Source organism: Triturus cristatus, chromosome 2_2 (genome assembly GCF_964204655.1).
Source record: "Triturus cristatus chromosome 2_2, aTriCri1.1, whole genome shotgun sequence".
Lineage (NCBI taxonomy): Eukaryota > Metazoa > Chordata > Amphibia > Caudata > Salamandridae > Triturus > Triturus cristatus.
The window spans coordinates 307,459,584-307,478,017 of NC_140582.1; the positions used below are offsets into that span (position 1 = coordinate 307,459,584).

Here is an 18,434-nt window from a genome sequence, read left to right on the forward strand (position 1 = left end):
AGGGCTGGGGTAGGCTAACGCCTTTGAGGTGTCTATGGTGGCACCGAGGTATTGTTATATGTGGGAGGGATGCAGATGGGACTTGGTGTAGTTTACTGTGAAGCCCAGGTCGTGAAGTAGTCTGATCGTGTGTTGTACATACTGGTTGTATGAGCTGGCCTTTATAAGCCAGTCGTCTAGATATGGGAAGACATGGATGTTTTGTCTTCTCAGGTGTGCTGCCACTACTGCTAGGCACTTGGTAAACACTCTTGGGGCTGTGGTGACTCTGAAGGGGAGTACTTTGAATTGGTAGTGGTGACCTTCCATTGCGAATCTGAGAAACTTCCTGTGAGCGGTGTAAACGGGAATGTGGAAATAGGCGTCCTTGAGGTCTATGGTGGTTAGGAAGTCGTTTTGAGAGAGCAGAGGAAGCACCTGCTGGAGTGTGACCATGTGAAAATGGTCTGAGTGTATGTATTGGTTTAGGGGTCTGAGGTCCAGAATGGGCCTGAGAGAGCCGTCCTTTTTTGGTATGAGAAAATATAGGGAGTAAACTCCCTTGTTTTGTTGTTGGGCAGGAACTAGTTCTATTGCATCTTTTTGTAGGAGGGAGATTACCTCCTGCTTTAGAAGTGACAAATGTTCCTGTGACATTGGGCGCTGTTTGGGTGGAATGGTGGGGGGGTAGATGTTAGCTCTAGACAGTAGCCTGATTGGATTATTTGTTGTACCCACCTGTCTGAGGTGATGGTAGCCCAGACAGGAAAGAAATTGTGAAGTCTGCCCCCAACTGAAGTGGAATAGTCTGGGGGAAGTGGAGGGAAGTCACTGGGTGGGGGTAGAGGCAGAGCGGGAGGTGTTAGTTTTGCCTCTGCCTTTGTTATTGTTACCTCTGTAACTGCCTCTCTGATAACCTCTAGTGAAGGTGGATTGGGTAGGGGTTTTGTATGAAGTGGAGGCGCTGTCGGAGGAGTAGCCTCTGGTGTTGCTTCCAAAGGAGGAATGGCGAAAGGAGCGCAAGGGAGCTTGCGACTGCAAGGTTCCCATAGATTTTGCCGTGTCTGTGTCCTTCTTCATTTTTTCGAGGGCTATATCAACATTAGGACCACACAGAGGTTTGTCATCAAAGGGGTGGTTGAGGATGGAACTTTTTGAACATCAGGTTTGAAACCCGAGATGCGTACCCAAGCATGCCTACGCAGAAGGGTGCTGGTATTAATGGCCCTGGAAACGGTGTCAGCTGCATCGAGGGCACAACAAATGGAAGTGTTTGTAATGTTTTTGCCCTCTTGAATCAATTCGTTGGCCTTATGTTTATATTTATCAGGGAGGTGTTGCATGATTGTCTCCAGCTCATCATAATGTGCCCTGTCATATCTGGCTAGGAGCGCTTGGTTGTTAGCGATACGCCAGATGTTGGACGCCTGGGACGCTGTCCGTTTACCAGAGGCGTCTAGGAGTTTAGACTCCTTATCTGGCGGTGGTGCCTCACCTGATGCCTGGGAATTGGTGCGTTTCCTCGCATTGGAGACTACCAGGGACTCTAATGGTACGGGGCCTTTAATATAGGGTGGGTCTGTTGGGGCGGCTTTATATTTTTTCTAAATACGTGTCTTAATGACCCTGGCCCTAACTGGGTCTTTAAAAACCTCTGGTGCGTGCTTAATAACTTCCTTAAGCATTGGCAGGATTGAGGTAGACCTCTGTGCAGTGTCGAATGTATCTAAGAGGAAGTCCTCCTCTACGGGGTCTGTGTGGAGATCAACCCCGTGGTAGCGGTCAGCCCTATGGAGTATTTGGTTAAAACCCATGGTGTCCTCTGGGAGGAGGGTCTAGAAGGGTAAAGCTCATCCTGCGGGACGTTAGGGACGTCTGAGATGTTGTAGTCGTCCCATGGGTCTGGGGAGCCTGTAGAAGTAGGGTCCCCTGTTGGTTGGTTGTCCGCCCCATCACCTGTGTCATAGATGTCGTCATCATCATCCTCATCTGGAGATGGTGTAGGAGAATGATGAGGTGGGGGAGGAGAAGGAGGAGGAGGAGGTGGAGGAGGAGGTGAAGGAATCCTCAAAGGGGAGGTGGCAAAGTCTCTCCTTTTTGGTGGTGGAGCTGGTGCAGGCTTGTCCAGTGGTCTTTTTCTGGTGCTAAGCGACAAATGACCAGTCTTTGGATCTTTTACAAGGGTTTTTTGGTAAGGATCGGGTCGAAACAGTTCGTCTGTAAGGGGCAGATCCTTCGGTGCCGATGGTGTCGGAGACGTGGGTTTTTTCGGCATCGACTCGGCACTGGTTCTTGGTTTCGAACTGTGGGGTTTAACAGTGTCTTTTGACTTCCTCGGTTCCGAGGTGACTTTCGGCTTCGAGGTTTGGGAGTCGAGGCTTTTCGGCTTTTCAATGGCGTGGAGGGGGGTTTTGGGTCAGGGTCAACGTTTGTACTCACGCCCCTCTGTGCCGGAGTAATGTCCTCAACGTCGGAGTCATCAGCTTCGGAGGCGCTGACAAGGCCCTCTTCGGTGTGCTGTTGTTCGGGGACATCGACACCTTCTTTGAAGATGTCGTCGGGGATCGATGTCGACGAGTGTGCCATTGTTCTCCTTGCTCGTCGGTCCCAGATCGTCTTCTTCGATCGGAAGGAGGCGCAAGCTGGACAGTCCCTTGCCTCGTGTTCTGGGGAGAGGCAGAGGTTGCACACCTCATGGAGATCGTTGTGGGGAAACCTCGACCAACATCGAGGACACTTCTTAAATGGAGTCCTTTCCATCAGCCAGGACCGGAGCCCAGGTGGCCCTGAAGGCCTTCGTCGACGACCGGAATCGAAGACTTAGATTGTTGAGAGTCGCGTCGAGTGTAGGAGAACGCGAGCGAGACAATACCTTCGATGGGGGGAGGATTGCGCACCGAACAGGAAAACTGGAACGGTTCCAAACTGGTGCGCAAAGAACACATCCGAGCCCGATGGCGGAAAAAAATGATCTGAGGATGGAGCCGAAGCCCATGCACAATATGATCCAAAGGAGGAGCCACATACCTCGTGACTTCCAAAGACTTTCCAAGAGAAAAACAACTGCAACATCCGGGCCCAACACCAGATGGCGATCTATGCGCAGTGTGTAATCTGCAGCTCATATGCCTCGAACATAGATATATATATATATATAATAGATATAGATATAGATATTACCTACTGGCGGTCGCCAGTAGGTAGTTATAGTTAGGACCACGTTTCCATAGGAAAACCTCAACATTCTATTTTGAATAACTTTGGCGCCGGTCGACGAATCCTCGCGAATTTCTCAAAATAGGTGGGGCGCTACGCTCCGCTCCTACCCTGAAAGTCTCGGGGGGGTTCGTCAAGCGGGGGCTGAGATAAAAGGGGGGTCCCAAAACGCGTTTTTCCCATGCATTTTTCCATAGGACCTTTAGAACGAGCTACAGCCCGAACGGCTGAACAGAATTACTAGAAATTTGGCAGAGAGGTAGTCCTCAGGTCAAGGAAGTGCCTTTTGTAGGTTTGGTGTAAATCTGTTCAGTAGATCCTGAGAAAATAGCCTTTAAATCAATATATATATCTGTGGAAGCTTACGGTGCGCTTACCGTGCGCTTACGGTAAGCTTACGGTAAGCTTACGGTACGCGTACGGTGGCGTGCGCGAGCGCGATTCTGATTGGCTGTTAGATCTTAGTAAACATTCGAATCGGTCGAAACCAGGAAGCGGCGGCCGCCATTTTCTCTCTCGAACTGTCAGGGGGGTGAATAAAAAAGGTGGATAATGTGAAAAGGGGGCAGGCTCGACAGTTCCTGACCCCCTAGCCTTGGTCAGGGGGTCCCAGAAGGACCCTCAAGGGCAAAAATAAAAAAAATATATTTTTCGAAAAATCGCCGTATGCGCGTAGCGTACGCGCACGGCGACCTGCGGAATTACGCGTACCGTGCGCGCACGGAAAAAAAAATTTTGCGAAAAGGGAAGCTTAAAAAAAAATAAAAAAAATTGTGAGGTAAGGTTGGCTCTTATAAGAGCCGTTGGGTTCATACAGGGATGGAGGAAAGAAAGAATGGGAGTATTATGAGCGTCTACAAACATGCTGGTCTATCTTATTGTTAATAAGGGGAAGACTGACCTCCCCAAAAGCAATAAGACCACCACATTTTGTACACCTCATTTCAACACTCGCAAATCGAGGGTTGATGTCCAAAGGAAAAGAAGAAGGTGATGCTCCAACAACAGAGGAAGGGCTCAGCTGAGCTGCCGATGATGTACTCGGCTGAGCATCTGAGGCTGGGCTCTGGTGACTTACTGAAGAGTTTTCTCCAGTATGTCGAGCAAAGGTCCTTGGGTGTCTGTCCTGAAGGTGTCTCATCATAGAGTGATTTCCAAAGGAATATTTCCTACTTGGATTTCCTCTTGATAAAACACGATCACAAAGTATGCAAGTGACCTTTGGAGCATTGACCTTTTTCTCCCCCTCTGGAAAAGTGAAATACTCCCATACAAAAGAAGTCTTTTGTTTCCTCCTTCTCTGGATCATGGTGGTGCTGCTGGCCTCACTCTCAGAAGAGCTCTGCTGTTCTGCCATTGTATCCCAATGTCAATCCAGCTCCTGCTCCTAGAGAATCACAAGCAGAAATGAGGGGAATGGGTGTGGTGTGGGAAGAATCTGGAACTGAAAGTAGTATCAACCAATGAAAAGTGTTCTTTCAAGCAGTAAAGAGGGGAATGGGTGTGGTGTGGGAAGTTTCTGGAAGTGAAAGTAATTTCAACCAATAAAAAGTGTTCTTTGTAAGTCACATGGCCTACCGTGCGCGCACGTGACGCTTACGGTGCGCTTACGCAGCGCTTACGTCACTTTCGCGCATGCGCATTACACGCCCCTGCGTAACCGCGACGTTGCTTCCGGGTGTACGCGTACGGCACGCACGTATCACGTATCGCGCATGCGCATTACACGCCCCTGCGTAACCGCGACGTTGCTTCCGGGTATACGCGTACGGCACGCACGTATCACGTAGGCGCGCTGCACTAATTACGTCCAGAGCGCGTAGCGTCAGCTTACCGTACGCGTATTTTACAAGCGCGTAGCGTCAGCTTACCGTACGCGCACGGAAAAAAATGCATTAAAAAAAACCTTTCGATAATGCAGGATATAGTACATAAATTATTAAAAAAAGGCTTACAAAAAATGAAATTAAAAAAATTGCATTAAGTTATAATAAAAATATAAAATCGAAATAAAAAACCACTATCCACATTGACCCCACCCCCTGTGCTTTTGGTGGCGTTAAGTGGGCGCGCACGCCACGAATGGCGTAAAGTAACTTAGCATTTAAAAAAACGAAAAAAATAAACTGAAAAAACCATAGGTTTCACACACGTTATAGTTAGGAATTAGCATTTAAAAAACCTTGCAAATTCACTGAAAAAACCATGGGTTTCACACACGTTATAGTTAGGAATTAGCATTTAAAAAACCTTAGAAATTCAGTGAAAAAACCATAGGTTTCACACACGTTATAGTTAGGAATTAGCATTTAAAAAACCTTAGAAATTCAGTGAAAAAACCATAGGTTTCACACATGTTATAGTTAGCTGGACATTTTACTCGTAAAAAACCAATGAAATTGCCCCGTTATAGTTAGTTCAGCTAACTATAACTCGCGCGCCCGCAATGCACTGCTGATGACGTCACATATTACATCACTCATGACATGGTCAGTGACATCACTCATGACATCACTGATGACATCTCAAATGACATCGCTGATGACATCACTGATGACATCATCCTTGTGATAGAGTGGCAGACCTCCTCTCACCCTAATATAACCTTTGATACACACATTCAAAAATAGAGACTAAAATTTTCAAAACAATGGACATACCAATACCAGTTACAACAACCTCTTCAGTAATTCTAAGATCCACATACACATCCACTCATTCACCAACAGTCCTATACAGTCACTCATACATGTACTCACTCATCATATGTACTCATACACCTATACATCCTGTTACACATTGTCACTCATCCATAGAGTTACTCACACACATATTCACTCATGCTAATAAAGAATCAAACATACATTTACTTGCATATACAGTTATACACACACCATCACACTTACTTCTACGGAAACTTACACATACTTACTCTTTTAAACAATCACTTATAGAAACACATACTTATTCATACAGGAACTCTTTCAATCTCTCACTCTCACACATACTCACTTATATACACCAATAGTCACATATACTAGTTTAAAACATATGTAGTTACTCGTAAAGACACTATTGAGACAGTCATTCACTCACTAACACACCCATACACACACTCATCCACCCATACAGTCCTGCACACATGCTGTCTTCAACACATACTAACAGTGAGTCACTCATTCATGCACTTATGCACTACGTAATACCCCCCACCGAACCATGCAGACACTCAGACTGATACTCAAAAAACCAACTAATAACCTATATAGACACCCATGTAGCTACTCACCAACCCATGCAGCCACTTATACACAAAGTGAGAGACTGATACAGATATTTACATATTTAAACATTACTCACTAAGCCATGTATTCACTAAGATACACTTAATCAGTCAGTTATACAATCAATTTTTCAAAAACAAATCATCCATTTAGACACTTATATACCCATTTATTCTTCCATCGTCCTTGAGATATACATAAATAAAACATATTTAATTTTCAGAAAAATACACATTCACTGGATGATGTCATCAGTGATGTCATTTGGAATGTCATGAGTGATGTCATGAGTGATGTCACTGACCATGTCATGAGTGATGTAATATGTGACGTCATCAGCAGTGCATTGCGGGCGCGCGAGTTATAGTTAGCTGAACTAACTATAACGGGGCAATTTCATTGGTTTTTTACGAGTAAAATGTCCAGCTAACTATAACATGTGTGAAACCTATGGTTTTTTCACTGAATTTCTAAGGTTTTTTAAATGCTAATTCCTAACTATAACGTGTGTGAAACCTATGGTTTTTTCACTGAATATATATATATATATATATATATATGCTAATCCTGAGAAAAAAAATGTTGCCCACTAAAGCATGTTATTTGGATCAAATGTCGTAGTAAATGCAAATTCTGGCATTTAAGACTACAGTGCAAAGGTCAAAGCCCTTGTTTTGCATTAGCAGTGCTGCTTCTTCTAGGTCTTCTGGATCTGGCTCTACCTTAGATCATCACTCCTTCAGACTGTGACCTTATGTAATGCGATTGAAGCTGCCCGCGGAACCCGCAGGGGGCCACCCTAACAGGGCAGCCCTTTAGTGCCATTTGGGCACTTCCCACCCTTACCAGTGTTTGGCCTCTGGGAAGAGCCCTCTCGTCTTGGCGCGCTAGGCGCATCACTTCTGACGCGCCAAGGTCGGAGAGGGTACATATACCTCCCCCGGCCTTCCTAGCGTCCTCTGTTGCGCCGGGCATGCCGTCTCGACTGTGGGTCTAGCGTCATTGGCTTGAGCCCGTGACTGGGTTTGGAGGTCGTGTTCTTGTTTGCCTGGTCGGGTCTGAACATCGCCGGAAGTTAGGTTAGTGGTAATCTCCACATTTGGCCACGGCCTGCGGGTTAGAGGGCAACGCTCCCGAGTCCCTCCTTTCCCTCTTGTATAGCATGCTGGGACCGAGAGGGTGCTCTGGCCTGGCCGGGTGTATTTCCAGCGCATCCAATGCACAGTTGTGTCTTGGTCGAGCAGTCAGCGGCACAGTGATTGGGCGGGCGGCCAACTCGAAGGGTAGGTTGGTCGGGCATGGGTGTCTCAGGGGGCACAGCGGGGGTCGTCTTTGCGCGGGGCACATATGCTGCCTAAGGTTACTACTGATTAAGGAGATGGCAGTATAATGCCGCACTACAGTGTAACACACAGCTGTGTTCACCACGCTGACAGCAAAGATAGGACGGTGAAGCAATCTAGGGGTGCACTGATGCTAGTGCTGTGTGAGTCCGTCCTAGGCTTTCCGGGTCGTCGTCATCGCGGGCGGCAAAGTAGGTGGTGAGTGAGTGAGGGACGGCAGGGGCCTCCACTGGGCCGGCCAGCCAGCCTCCTTGTTGTTGGCGGTCCGGGAGTTTAAGCTGCCTGGGTTCCTCTCCCATTTGTGAGTGGGTGTTAGGGCCGGGACGGTTGCGAGGGAGCTGCAAGTTGGGGAACGGGTCGGGCCCAGCCTGATGGGCTTGCCGGCAGCCTGCCGAGGATCAGGTGGTGCGTGGTATGCCGTGGTTACTTTCCCTGGCTGGTGGGACAGATGCGATGCGGCTGATGGGTTGAGGTATTGTAATGGTCTGCATTGTTTTGCGGACACACTGTCCTAGCGGCACTGCGTTGCACCCCTTCGGGTAGGCAGCCGTGGGTTTTAGGCGGCAAGTCCGGGATGCGCTGGGGCAATATCTTTAGCCTGCTAGGTGATGTCGAAACGCTCGGGCAGGGAGACTGGGCTGATCTCGGCGTTGAGCTGCATAACCGGGCGCAAAGCTGTACCCTACCATGAAGTACAATTATCTGCAACTAGGGACGAGACAGCCAGATAAAGTTAAGGTTAAGGGTCAAGCTACCTTTCCTTGCTCAGCAATGAAAGTCCTTTTATCAGACAGATTGTCCCATGCTCTGGGGTCATTAAACTGAATCGCAGCAGCAGCACATGCAGAACGTTACTGTGAAGTTCGAATGCACTTCTCTAAGTAATCCAGTGGCAAAGTGAGCAAGGGACTCATGTCTGAGCATACTCTGCCAACTTATGGCGAACAAAGCGGTACAAAAGGGGGTGGTGATGGACGGAGCATCAGAATCAATCAAACACTCACACCCAGTCAACAGATCTGGGTTTGATCCGCCCTGAGGGTATGCTCAGACGTGAGTCCCTTGCTCACTTTGCCACTGGATTCAAGCAAGACTGGCTGAAGACGGCTGAAATGCCAGACACCGGTCCTAGGAAGCTTGTTTCCGGTCCAGGGAAGGCATGGCTTGGCAGTTCGGGCTGGACTGTTCCCATGAGGCACAGGGTGAGACTGATTTGCATATGGCCATGTCTGAACTGGGGTGGCAGAGTGGGCTAAAGAACGGTGATGGATCAAACCCAGATCTGTTGACTGGGTGTGAGTGTTTGATTGATTCTGATGCTCCGTCCATCACCACCCCCTTTTGTACCACTTTGTTCGCCATAAGTTGGCAGGGTATGCTCAGACGTGAGTCCCTTGCTCACTTTGCCACTGGATTCAAGCAAGCCTGGCTGAAGATGGCTGAAATGCCAGAAACCGGTCCTAGGAAACTTGTTTCCGGTCCAGGGAAGGCATGGCTTGGCAGTTTGGGCTGGACTGTTCCCATGAGGCACAGGGTCAGACTGATTTGCATATGGCCATGTCTGAACTGGGGTGGCAGAGTGGGCTAAAGAACGGTGATGGATCAAACCCAGATCTGTTGACTGGGTGTGAGTGTTTGATTGGTTCTGATGCTCCGTCCATCACCACCCCCTTTTGTACCGCTTTGTGCGTGTGGAAGGGACAGGACTTATAAGAGGCAAAGACCACAAATGGGCCCTGCTGTCCCTGTTCTCCCTCAAAAATAGTGAAGTATCATGTATTGATATTTGCATGTCCTTATGTATGGCTAATGGATTGTTGCTCTTTATTATGTCTTAGTTATAAACCCAGGTATTTAAGCAGGTCCAAAGCATAGTGCCATTGCATGGCCCGTAGTGTAAAACAGTGACGTGATGATTAGCATCCATCTCTCTCCTATTATAATTACATGGGATTTGACCTTTGCCCTGTAGTAATAAATGTCATTTATTACTACAGTTACTTTAAAACATTTTGTTTATATATTCAGATGTCCAGAGTGTAATTTTGAGTATATAGAGGTGCATTGTCACAAGATATGAAGCCTAGAGCTGGTCACAATGCCCCTCCCTTCCCTCAAAAATGATAATAAACAGCATATTCCACTGAGAGGAACTACATGTTTGCATTATGGCAGTTCTTGTGCGGTAATTATAACAAATAAAATTAACCATAAACAGAGCAGAGGGGTAAAATCCAAGAAGAGAGTTCAAATCGCAATAACCAAGGATTGGTAGTATGGTCTCAGTTGGCTTTATCTGTGAAGTGACTCTAGACTTTATAATACCGAGTTTTTTCAAGTCAGTTACCCTCTATTTTGGTAATAAAATGAAATTTGACCTTTGCACTGTGACAATAAATGTGATAATCTGTGTTAATCGGTCAACTTGTTCTAAATAACATTGTTATTGGGCAGAAATTGTCTCTGTTCACTGAACACAGTATATGTTCTTCATGGCGCATATGTCTTTGTTCCCTATCACCTTGTAGGTGTCTCTCCCTTTTATTGCATGTGTCTCCATATCACAATGTCTGTGTCTTGGCATTCCTGTGTCCATGTCTACCTGTACCAGTGCTTATGTCTGTGTATTTCAGTTTCCACCTGTGTCTCCCTGACTCAGTTTACATCTCTCCCAGCCCAACTATCTACTGTCTGTCTTTCTTTCTTCACTATCATATGTATCTAACCTTACACCAGTGTCTGTGTCTTGGGGTTCCAGTGTCCATGTCTACCTGTACCAGTGCTCATGTATTACTATTTCTAGTTTCCATCTGTATCATGCTGCTGCAGTTTTTTGTCCCTCCCTGTATCCAGGTGCCTTAGAGGCTTTTTACAGTGTTTGTAGCTCTCTACAGAAAGTATAAGACACATTTTTGCCCATGTGTTAGTGTCTTCCCAGATCCTAGCATACGTTTATTTCCGTACAAGCATCACTAATCCATTTCACTGTAAGAATATCTACCTGTCCAACAGCCATGTCCATCTGATTGTGCAGGTTTTGATATGATCCTGTGTGTGCTACATCCACTGACACCTAGGGGCAGATTTACAAGAAAGTGACCCATCTATAGAGATGCGTCTCTTTCCCTGCACCACCCTGAGAAACCCTTGCGCCACCATGGATGCGCCGTATTTACAATACGACCCACCATGGCGCAAGGATTGACGGATGCGTCTGAAAATCTTACGCATCCGTTGCGGCAAAAGTCACGCATGGCTGGAGTCATGTCGCAAACACGATGCAACTCGGAACGCCCACCCTGCATACATTATACCCGAACGCAGATGTAATGTGATGCAGGGCTTTACAACGTTACGCATCTCCCTAGATGCGTTACGTTGTAAATTGACTGCATTTTTTACGCCGCCACTGCATCACAAAAGTGATGTAACAGCGGCGCAAAATGTCGCAAGAGGCTTGTAAATCTGCCCCCAGATATTTATGGTAATACAAGTCTAGTTGTTGGCCGTTGCAAACCATTCTGCGTTTTTTAAGTGTTTGTGACCTCCAAAAATCAATGCATGACACCATTATAGTTTCTAAAGTTCCCATGCGCCTAAAATAATAATAAAAGAAGCAATTCTTTCAAATTTCATTTCACAGTGTTGCATTAGTAGCATAAAATGACGAACCTCCACATTCAGACATGTCAATAGCGCCCCTTTTCACGGTCGACATCCTTTTTGGACAGGCTTCGCAGGTTCTGGAGCCAGGGGCTGGCTGGAATGAGCCAAGCGGGCAGGACTCGCACGTCTCAAGACCACTGGAAGAAAATGTTCCGAGCTTGCACTGAGCTAGAAAGCAAGTGAAACGAAACCAAATCAACAACAAATGTTAGCACTGTCGTATCCTTTATAAAGAATCGCACGACGCAACCTGGGCAGCAGTTAGCTTGTCTAAAGTTTTTAACATGTTTTGGCCAAGTTATCAGTCAGGAATGAGCAGTTTCACCTGCCCCTTGGCAAGAACGTGCAGCGGTGCTGACTGGATCCTAGGATAGCCCTCGGCGCTTCCCGTACCTCATTATCGCTTGCCTAACTGGCATCTTGTGGGGTTTTTTCACCAGGTCCCAATCAAAACAAGCGTGTGTGACATGTTGTAGCTGAGTGTCACGATTGTTTAATTACTATTGTTCTTCTACTTTTAATCATTGATTTTTACACTCCTTCTCAAACTGATTATATTATAAAAGACCAACCCTTAGAGAAATGAATGTCACTGGATAGCAATCACTGTATTTCATTGCACAAGTAAATAACACTGGTTATGCACCTGAAAAAAAACCCTAATCCAGAAGGAAAAATAGATATATTAGTCTAATATAAATTTGTTGCCAATAAAAATCATGCATTCAATTATACTGTGCCATGATTTCGACAATATAGTAGATACTGTCCCTACTATCACCACTCGAGGCGTGGCCTCCTGCAGCGCCAGGGCAGATGCCTCTTTTGTGAGCCCCTGAAAGTCTGTACATCCCAGGAAAACCAAATGCCGCTTGTGTGCTTCTTCTGATACCAACAGGTGAAATGGTGACTACAGACGTAAAGCCCATTCTGTCCTGTAGTTGAGTCCCTGTTACCCTAGGAAGGTATTGGTGGCCCTGCTGGTTTCAGGTTCCATTGATCGCCCCAGGAGCAGAAGACCGTGCAGCAGTGGAGGAGGCACAGATGAGGACTGGACTGTGGCTGAGCCTGTGTATCTCCTGTTAACACCTGGCTGTGTGGGTGAACAGGCAAGATTGGCCTGGGACTGGCCATATCGGCAGAATGGGAATCAATTTCCCTCAATACTGTGCAAAGGGACTTCTGTTGGCGAGAGTCTCATCCTGACCAGAGACTTCTGTTCTAACCAAAGGAAGCTAAGAAAATGGAACCTGGGAAAGGAACATGGCAGTCAGCAGCAACGGAGGGACTGGCTGCACAGACTTGAGAGGAATCCCAAATCATGAAGCTGCCTCAGCTCTCTTAACACATTGCTAATTTTCAGAGGCTCTCCGTCATGTAAGAGAATGAGAGTCGGTGCACAAAGCTCTGATCCAGGAAGCGGTGTTATACAAATCGGTGCGCCGAATAATAATGCTGCGTAGTCTCAGTGACGCTCCTCCTGCTAACGCGGAGGAGCGTCTTCATACTGCCTTGAAGCAGCAAAAGAAAGGAAGAAAATAAAAATGATAATAACTATTGTTATTGTCACTTTATTTGTCCTTCTGCTGCAGCAGCTTGTGTGAAGGGGATGGGGAGGGACTGACGAGCAGGGAAGGAGTGATACAACACTACTAAGTGTGCAATGACTGTTTGGTCGGCCCTCTCAGGCCATTCAAAACAGTCATGTGCGCTTTCCCTGTTCTCCATGCAGGCTGCACTACAGCCTCATTGGAGAACATGCCCACCCCTACAGCCCCTGGCTGAGTGCCGTGTCACGGTGCTCAGACCAATCACCCTGCAAGCAATCACAACGCTGCATTGCAGTGCTGTGATTGGCTGAGGGGAGCTTGGAAGCCCTGGTGCTTCCTGCTTCCTGTTTCTCAAAAGAAGCCAGGAAGAGGACACATGCAGGTGAGGCGGCAGCAGTCAGCCAGTCGGCCGGCCGGGAAGTAAGTATGTTTTTTTTAAAGTGATCCACCCCCACCCCTTCCCCCCACACGCCCCACTGCTGCTTCCAGGCAGCCGTCACGACTGCGTAGTCTTGAATTCACCTCAGGCCTCTTTAATCCACTACCAGACACTGCTGTCCATTAATCTCACTTTCCCGTCTGTGTGTTTTTACCGTTTTGCTAGTGGTCAATATCTGATGAAGGAAAATATGTGCCGGTCCCACAAAATGAGCGTCAGTGGGCCCCACCGGCTACCACCAGCTCACATTAAGTACTGCACACAGCACTGAGCAGCAGCAAGTCACCCAGTTGAAGTAATGGGTATGTGGAGCTTTCATCCATGCAACAATTTTCGAATAGTGTTAAAATCAAAAAGTGAATACCACTCTCCCAACAATCTAGGATAAGATATTCTATCTGTGAAATACAAAAGGGCACACAACTGAAGAGGAACAACACTCTAAGACTATGTCTTAATTCATTGTGGGCTAGCCCCCAACGTTTGTGAGTGTGCTAAATAGCTAAGAATAACTGACCGTAGGAAGTTGCGCATGTGTAGGCCTGCTTATCGGTAGCATCTAAATTCACACAAATAGGCATATTTTTCAGGGAAGCAGGCAAAAAGATAAAGGTAACGTCTTTTTTGGAGCAATCACTTTTTAGACCAAAGGGGCCATTCAGACCCTGATGGATGTCCCAGTCATCTGCACTGCTTAGCGATCCCTGCCTACACTGCGGGTATCTCTGTGCTGTGAAAAGAGCTTCAGCTGCAGTGGCTCCTCTCACAGCACTGTAGGTTTGCCAAATGGACACCATATTAAAGAGGCTCACTCTGCAAATATATTTACTCAGACAAAACAAGCTTCGAAAATGGGAGTTTCCCTTCTCGGCCGAGCAGCTCTCTTTAAAATGATGGCCCTTCCTAGGTTCCTCTATATCCTACAAAACACACCACACAAAATCCCTGACACATGCTTTAAGATGATAGAAGGGGAAACTAGGACATTAATATGGAATGGTAAACTGCCATGAATAGCGATTCAAAAATTGACCCGGGAATGGTACGATGGGGGGATAGCACTGCTCGATGTGACGTACTACTGGGCAGCCCAGTTAATGGTTGTAAACCACTGGGTACACCGTCCTCATGATGACCCTGCGTATCGAATGGATAGATGGCTCATGGGTCCAGGGTGTTATAAAACCTCCCTGTACAACACTCCAAGTCACCAACACATAACAGGTCTAAAGGAATGGACGGTATCCCTTTGGTACAGAGTGACAGGGACACTAGGGTGGCATAATAAACTAACACAGGCTACCCACCTTTGGGAGGCAAAAATACTGTGAAATCTCCTTACGTGTCGGGGATTCCATCACTGGGATATTATTGGGATATCAAAGGTAGGCGACCTATGGGAAAACTACTCTTGTTCATAGAATACGAACTTTCAGAAATTGAGACATTCTGCTACTCACAAATCAGACACGCCATAACAACAGTCATCCCATCTAGTCAAGATATACCAGAGGCCACCCCACTAGAAGACAGACTGTAAACAGACTATATTGCTCGGAAAGCCATCACCATGATGTATAAAAAAATAATTAATAACCTACCTGCTACGCTCACACGACTCAACGCACACTGGTAGACTGACTTAGGAAACATTGAGGAAGACGAATGGCAACAAGTCAAGTCAAGTCAAGTCAGAGAATTTATATAGCGCACTACATACCCAGAGGGTCTCAAGGCGCTTAGAAAGGGGAGGAGGATTACTTGTCAAATATCCACGTTTTAAGTTGTTTTCTGAATGCCAGGTGGTTCTGGGTGAGGCGAAGGTAAGCGGGGAGTGAGTTCCATGTTTTAGCAGCCAGGTATGAGAAGGATCTGCCTCCCATGGTGGTCCTGTTGATGCGAGGTACAGTGGCGAGGGCTTGGTTGGAAGAACGTAGTTGGCGGGAGGGGGTGTAGAAGGACAGTCGTGAGTTGAGGCATTCTGGTCCGATGTCGTAGAGTGATTTGTGTGCGTGAGTTAGCAGTCGGAAAGTGATTCTCTTATTGACGGGTAGCCAATGGAGGTCTTTCAGGTGACTGGAGATGTGTTCGTTGCGCGGGATGTCTAATATGATCCTGGCTGAGGCGTTTTGGATTCGTTGGAGTTTCTTCTGGAGTTTAGCGGTAGTACCTGCGTAGAGGGTATTTCCATAGTCCAGTCGGCTCGTGACTAGAGCATGGGTGGCTGTTTTCCTTGTTTCGGTGGGGATCCAGCGAAATGTTTTTCTGAGCATGCGAAGAATGTTGAAGCAGGATGAGGATACGGCGCTGACTTGTCTGTTCATTGAGAGTGAAGAATCCAGGATGACGCCTAGGTTCCGTGCGTGGTCTGTCGGGATGGGTGCTTTTCCAAGGGCTTCCGGCCACCAGGAGTCGTCCCATGCAGAGGGGGATGTACCTAAGATGAGGACTTCTGTTTTGTCTGAGTTCAGTTTCAGACGGCTTTGTTTCATCCATTCGGCAACTTCTTTCATTCCTTCGTGTAGGTTAGTTTTGGCGGTGCTGGGGTCATTGGTGAGAGAAAGGATTAGTTGAGTGTCATCCGCGTAAGAGATGATGTTGAGGTTGTGTTGGCGGGCGATGGCCGCGAGGGGTCTCATGTAGACGTTGAAGAGGGTGGGGCTGAGTGATGATCCTTGTGGTACGCCACAGATGACTTCAGTGGCCTCGGACTTGAAAGGTGGGAGGCGGACTCTCTGGGTTCTTCCGGAGAGGAAAGAGGTGATCCATTCAAGTGCTTTTCCTTGTATTCCGATGTTATTGAGGCGTTGTGACAGGGTGCTGTGGCAGACTGTGTCGAATGCTGCAGAGAGGTCGAGGAGGATGAGGGCGACTGTGTCTCCATTGTCCAATAGAGTTCGAATGTCGTCTGTTGCTGCGATTAGGGCGGTCTCAGTGCTGTGTTTTGCTCGGAAGTCAGATTGTGAGGAGTCGAGGGATTTGTTGGCTTCGAGGAAGGCGGCGAGCTGGTTGTTGACGGCTTTCTCGATGACTTTGGCCGGGAATGGAAGGAGCGAAATGGGGCGGTAGTTTTTGAGTTCGGTGGGGTCCGCTGTGGGTTTTTTCAGAAGGGCGGTGAGTTCAGCGTGTTTCCAGTTTTCCGGTAAGGTGGCGGAGTTGAAGGAGCAGTTGATGACGTCTCGGAGGTGCGGTGCTATGACGGAGTCTGCTTTGTTGAAGATGTGGTGAGGACATGGGTCTGTGGGGGATCCTGAGTGGATGGAATTCATCAGGCGGATTGTGTCCTCAGTGGAGATTGGGTTCCAGTCGTTGAGGGTGTTTACGGGGGGAGAATGTTCAGCAAATGGTTGGGTGGGTTGGTCTCCGGGTTGGTTGTCGAAGCTGTTGTGAATGTCTGCAATCTTGTTGTGGAAGAATGAGGCTAGGGAGTCGCAGAGGGCTTGAGAGGGGGTGATGTCGTTGGAGTTGGCTGAGGGGTTGGAGAATTCTTTGACGATGTTGAAAAGTTCCTTGCTGTTGTGGGCGTTGTTGTCAAGTCGATCCTTGAATGCTGTTTTCTTGGCCTTTCGGATTAGTTGGTGGTGTGTGCGGGTGGCGTTTTTGAAGGCGTCCTTGGTGCTAGTGGATGGGTCTTTTTTCCAGGCCTTTTCAAGGGAGCGGCAAAGTTTCTTGGACTTCTTAAGATCATCGTTGAACCATGAGGCCTTCTTGCTGCCAGGTTTGCTTTGACGTTTTTTCAGTGGTGCTAGGGTGTCGGCGGTGTTGGATAGCCATAGGGTGAAGTTGGCGGTGGCTTGGTTTGGGTTAGAAGAGTGGGCTGGGGTGTTTAGAAGGAGCGATGCGGAGATCTGGTCGGTGGTGATTTTGTTCCAGTTTCTTTGCAGAGTTGGTTGGAGGTGGTTGGTGGGTTTTGGCTTGTTGTAGGTGAAGTGAACGCAGCTGTGGTCAGTCCAGAGGAGATCCATAGTGTGGCTGAAGGAGACATGGTTGCTGGAGGTGAAGATGGGGTCGAGTGTGTGCCCTGCGATGTGGGTGGGGGAAGTGACTAGTTGTTTAAGTCCGAGGTTGGCGAGGTTGTCCAGCAGGGTGGTGGAGTTGCGGTCGTTGGTCTTTTCAAGGTGAAAGTTGAGGTCTCCCAGAAGGATGTAGTCTTTGGAGGGGAGCGCGTGTGGAGTGATGAAGTCCGTGATGTCTTCACTGAATTTTGCGCGGGGTCCTGGTGGTCTGTAGAGGAGGGTGCCTCTGAGTGTGGTCTTGGGGTCGATGTGGATCTGGAAGTGAAGGTGTTCGGAGTTGGCGAGGTTGGCGTCAGAGCTGGTTGAGATGCGGATAGATTTCTTATGGACGATGGCGATGCCTCCTCCTGTGTGGCTGGTACGGTCCTTGCGTGTGATCTTATATTCTTCAGGGATGGCAATGGTGATGTCTGGGGCGGAGGAAGCGTTCATCCATGTTTCTGTTAGGAAGGCGACGTCTGGAGAGATGGTGTCTAGTAGGTTCCATAGGTCAATGGTGTGCCTGTGGACCGAGCGGGTGTTGAGAAGGATGCATTGTAGGTGGTTGGGGTCGGGAATCTGTGGTGTGGTCGTAGCGGAGATGTTGTCGGTGCCGCTGAATTTGCAGGAGTAGCAGGAGAAAGGTCCATGAGTGTGTCCAGGAGCGGCTTGGACGCAGTTGGGGGCGCGACCGGGGTTGAGGGCTAGGAGGGTGGCGGCATCGTAGGTGATGCGGGAGGGCAGCGCAGCGCGAGGGGCAGGGGGTCTGGCGCTGGGCGCGGTCCAGGCGCGGACGGGCGTAGACGGGCTTACCTTTGGCGCACCTTCGGCGCGGGTTGGGCGCGGGCGCTGCTCGTAAACACTGCGCGCGGGAACTACTGTCATATATGGAGAGTGGAGGGGGAGGGGCGAGGGCGGCTGAGCTGGGAGGCGTGGCGGGCTCAAGGGACGGAGCACAACAA

The 18,434-nt window shown here is 48.0% G+C and overlaps 1 protein-coding gene across 5 annotated transcripts in view; it reads right to left on the minus strand.

The window, feature by feature from the left end:
• SVEP1 (sushi, von Willebrand factor type A, EGF and pentraxin domain containing 1) overlaps window positions 1-18,434 on the minus strand; it is a 1,063,460-nt gene that overhangs the window by 434,150 nt on the left and 610,876 nt on the right. For all 5 annotated transcript variants that reach the window (XM_085641350.1, XM_085641349.1, XM_085641348.1 and 2 more), the window contains exon 18: window positions 11,495-11,656. In XM_085641350.1, coding sequence (XP_085497476.1) covers window positions 11,495-11,656 — 162 coding nt within the window. The remainder of the gene's footprint in view (window positions 1-11,494; window positions 11,657-18,434) is intronic.